This window comes from Microtus ochrogaster, chromosome 17 (assembly GCF_000317375.1).
Source record: "Microtus ochrogaster isolate Prairie Vole_2 chromosome 17, MicOch1.0, whole genome shotgun sequence".
Classification (NCBI taxonomy): domain Eukaryota; kingdom Metazoa; phylum Chordata; class Mammalia; order Rodentia; family Cricetidae; genus Microtus; species Microtus ochrogaster.
The window spans coordinates 15,127,837-15,132,529 of NC_022019.1; the positions used below are offsets into that span (position 1 = coordinate 15,127,837).

Below are 4,693 nucleotides of genomic sequence, written 5' to 3' on the forward strand. Positions count from 1 at the left end.
TGAGGTCTGGTGCCCTCTTCTGGCCTGCAGGCATACACGCAAAACAGAATATTGTATACATAATAAATAAATATTTTTTAAAAAATTTCAATACACAACAGAAAAAAGTTTTTTTAAAGCACATAGTAAAAATTCAAACACTATTAAAATAATATAAAGTTAAAAACTAACTTCACTCTTTAAAAGCTTTTCAGGCCGGTCGTGCTAACTGTGTTTAAAATCCCAGCACTTTAAAGTCTAAGACCGGAGGGTCACCCAGGAGTTCAAGGGTAACCAGGGTGCCACAGTAAGTTCCAAACCAGCCTGCATTATACTGTGAGGCTTTTTCTCACAAAACCAAAACCTCGCAGAAGAGTGCAGAGGACCAGAAACGTCTGTCTTGGCCTGAACCACTAGCATCTGAGCGCTTTCCTTTTCTTGGTACCAGTCCACTCTCTCCCAGACTCTGGCAAGCCCGCGGGGAGTCGTGGGGAAAGAAGGAACAGAGGGGTGTGGGTGCCGGGGAGCAGGCAAATAAGCTTCCAGCCTGCCTCAACAGAGCGGAAGCCGCCCAGGGAGAGAGCTGCGTCTCCAGTGGTTACCGCAGGAAGAAAACCGCAGCATCATTCCTACTGGTGGGAGGAGCCTAAGTAGAGGAACCCGCAGTTCCCATCCCGAGGTGAACCCTGTCTCCAGCTCCTCCAGGAGAGATCGCAGCTCTCCGTCCCGAGGCGCATCCCACCTCTAGCACCCCCAGGGGAAGAGCTTGTAGCTCCTCGGTCTCGGAGGGTCCTCATTTCCAGAGTTCCCAGGAGAGAAGCCCGCAGCTCCCCACCCACCTGCAGGACGAGCTGGGTCCCTGGAGGTGCCCTGGAGTCCCGGAAGCGGCTTCCCGCCTATCCCCGGGAAGAGTTATTCGGCTCCGGGCCGCCGGGTCCAGCTCGCCTCTCGCAGGCTGAACTTGTCGTCCCTCGTCCCGGCATCCGTGTCCTCCCCACCACCGTCTCCCGTCTGGAACTGGCAAGCGCGAGCGGATTGCGCTTCCGCTGCAGCCGCTGGGACCCGGTTTCGTAGAGTACAGCTAGCTCTGCGGGACCCGCCTGGGCGCACCCCGGCCTCCTCCTCACCCTCCCCGGGCCGCACACGTGCACGTTGTCAACACTTTTTTTTTAACCTTTGGTGAAAAGGCAATTACAGAAAAGTTAAGCAGCGTCTCTTCCGGTCACGCCGGCGCAGCTGGGTCGCACGTTTGTTTTTGTTGCTCACGTTGCCTTCCGCCTTCCCCGGGCCCTCCTGACCTTCACGTGTTCCCTCCCCCTTCAATCTTTCTGAAGTTTTGAGAAGACTCAGACTGGAGGCTGGAACCACGTCCTGCACAGCCTGACCACCGCCCTAGAAACGAAGCCCAAGGTTCTCATTTTCTCTTCCCTTTCCTGACCACCAAAGCATGCCCGTGGGCGGGGTTGTTGTTTGTTTTGAGACCAGATCTTTGGTTCCCTTTGTAGACCAGGCTGGCCTCAGTTCTCTTGAGATCCTCCTGCCTCTGCCTCTGGGGCTGCTGGGATTAAAGGCTTGCACAACCACATCCGGCAGGCGGTAGAAATGTAAGATTACGGTGCATTGCAAAGGCGGACTTTTCCAGAACTTTCTCTGAAGGAGGCCGGGGGACTCTGAGCTGAGAGATAATTAGGATCCCAGTGTCTAGCAAGCCGCCTTCCAGCCCAGCAGTTTCCCCTGAAGGTCTGAATAGATGAACTTTTACCACATTTCCAAGAGTGTGGGTGGGAATCCAAATGTGGATGAATTTAAATATTCCACTGAAGCCTAAGACTTAGCACAGTTGGTAGAGGGGTTGCTTAGCTTGCAAGATGCCCTGGGTTTGCACATTAACCAGGAGTGGCCAAGTAGTCCTGGAATGACAGTGCCATGGGGTGGAGATCATCCATACACAGAGGGCTGTAGGCCAGCTTGGCATCTGGAATATAGGCAAAACTGTCTCAAGACAGGAAAGAAAAATAGCATTATTGAATGTGTTGCTTATGAATTATGAGAATTCGTGGGATTCTCGGGTATCCCAATTTTTCGGTTAAAATCTGTTTTAAGTGTCTTGGGGGGGGGGAACTAGAGAGATAGCTCAGCGGTTAAGAGCATTGCCTGCTCTTCCAAAGGTCCTGAGTTCAATTCCTAGCAACCACATGGTGGCTCACAACCATCTGTAATGAGGTCTGGTGCCCTCTTCTGGCTTGCAGGCAGACATGTAGACAGAATATTGTATACATAATAAATATTTTTTTTTAAAAACGTGTCTTAGTGGGGAGAGGGGAGGAAGGGAGTTGTATGTGGCTCACACTTGTAATTCCAGTGCTCACATTGGGGGGACTCAGACAGGAGGATTGTTCGGAGTTCAAGACCAGCCTTGGCTACAGAGTGATACTTAAAAACACCACCAAAACAAAACAACAGAAAGCCAACAACCAACGCGCCTTTAGACACACTGAAATAATAACTGCCTGCTGTGTGCCTTTGATAATCTTCACCCTAGTTTATGGCCCGGGGCTGGTGAGTGGCAGATAAGGTTAGGTGGAACCTTGGGGGGTAGGGCAGCTCCCACTCAGTAAAGTCAGGATGTAGACCACTTGGGTGGTCTCATCCTGGTGGCTCTCAGTGACGTTGAATGATTGAGAACAGGGAGGCGAGGGGTGACAGGCAGTCCTGCCTTGCGTTTACTGTAGCTTTTCAGCCATCAGACATCAGGCCTCAAGCTGGTTGGTAGCCTCCTTGCCTGGCTGGTGTCTGTTTGTTGCAGTTCTGAGCTCTGCCAGCGCTGTAGTTCTATAGAGAGAACCACTGTTACTGATCTCATAACTAGTGCATCTCTCCGTCCCCTGGGGTGGTCCTGAGAGAGCCAGAGCCAAGGATGGGCAAGTGAGCAGAGGATTGGAATGATTGCTTTGGGGGTGGGATTGGGAAAGACAGAGAAAGCATGGAGATGACGTAGAGGTCTAATATACCTGGCAAAAAGTAACAAGGAGGTGTTGCACGTTTGTAAGGAGGTGTTGTATGCTTGTAATCCCAGCACTTGGGAGTTTGAGGCAGAAGGAGAGCTGTCAGTCTTGAGGACAGCTAGAACGACACAGTGCCAGCTCACCTATAGCTACATAGGGAGACTCTGTCTCAAGAAGCCAAACAAATAAGGAGTGGCCAACCACTGAGGTGGCTGCGCCTTTGAAGCAGACCATGCCTGCTACATGACATCAAGCATGTGATGTTGATTATATTTGCTGCATGGATAAGGATGAGGGACCAGGAAGAGAAACCAGAGGTCTGAAGCTGGGCCTTACTCTGCCCCAACTCAGTTGTCTCTTACCTCAGTCAGGCTCCAGTTTTGACACATACATCCTTAAAGTGGGTGACCCAAACTGGCACCTTGGGGTACCATACTATCAGACATGCTCTAGAGGACCGAGCTAAGTCAGTGTGGTCTCATTTGCCACTTTCTACTTGCAGAGATGCCGGAAGGGCCATCTGTGAGGAAGTTTCACCGCCTTGTCTCACCTTTTGTGGGCCAGAAGGTGGTCAAGACAGGAGGGAGCAGTAAGAAGCTGAACCCTGCCTCCTTCCAGTCTTTGTGGCTCCAGGATGCCCGGGTGAGTTTTGCTTTCCCCAGATCTCAAGTGTGCTGGCTCACCCCACCTCCCCTGCAGGCATTTAGCCAAGATGTTTTATGACATCTTTTCTTTCAGCAGTGGACAGCAGTGCTAGGACTGCATGTGTCCCTGCAGTGTGATGTTTCCTGTCACTGTGGACTGGGGCCCGTAAAGAACATACAAAAAAGGGTCTGAAGATTGTATGCATAATCTGGAGAACTTCTCTTCTTTCTTACCTATGTCTCTGGTGTGGTTCTGCTGGCCCCTGCAGGCCAGCTGTGAAGGAAGGAATGAGCACTGTTGAAGATCGGGATTCACACTTCCTCATCCTGAATGGGAGTCAGAGTTCCTTCAGGGGCCTCAGGGACTCCATGTGCACTGACCCCTCCCTGCCTGTCTCTCTTGCCTTTCACCTAGCCAACTCATTCTTTGCGTGTGCTAGTTTGGTTAGTTCTTGCCCACAGTGTAGACATGTTTCCCCCTGGTTGGGCACATCCTCCTCCTTTTTCCTCAACTGTTTCCACTCCTGCCTCTTCAGTTTATCATGGCAATGTTAGCCTCTCTTCAGATTCCACTTGACCACGCTATTTTGCCTGCTTTGCTTTAGCTGAGAGATGACCCCCCTCTGTACTTCTGCGATAGCCTCAATTTCTTCCTGGTGCATCCTTATTGCCACACCTGTCCTTTGTGGTATGTACAGAGACAGAAACAGGGCAAGGCTATGTTCTTGTCAATCTTGTATTCTTCTTGCTTAGCTACGAGCATCTGCACGTAGGAGGTGTGGGGTGAATTTTGTACAGTAGCAATTGGTCTCTGCTGCTCCTGCTTAGCTGTGTGATCAGAAGCAAGTTCTCATTCTTTGTTCTCATTTCTTCAATTGTATATGGGGTGTAAAACCCTTTGTGGTGGTTTGATTGAGAATGGTCCCCATAGGCTCAGATGTGTAAATACTTGGTCATCAGAGACCTAGAACTCTTGGGAAAGATTAGGACTGGAGGCCTTGTAGGAGATGTGGGCTTTGAGATTTCAAAAGCTCATGCGAGGCCCAGTCTCTCTCTGTCTCTGCC

At 50.7% G+C, this 4,693-nt stretch overlaps 1 protein-coding gene across 1 annotated transcript in view; it reads left to right on the forward strand.

The window, feature by feature from the left end:
• The first annotated feature begins 1,341 nt into the window (after positions 1–1,341).
• The window catches only part of Neil2 (nei like DNA glycosylase 2), an 11,626-nt gene continuing 8,274 nt past the window's right edge, over positions 1,342–4,693 (forward strand). The window contains exons 1-2 of the mRNA XM_005355537.3: positions 1,342–1,389; positions 3,487–3,626. Of these exons, the coding sequence (XP_005355594.2) occupies positions 3,489–3,626 (138 nt within the window). The 5' untranslated portion in view covers positions 1,342–1,389; positions 3,487–3,488. The remainder of the gene's footprint in view (positions 1,390–3,486; positions 3,627–4,693) is intronic.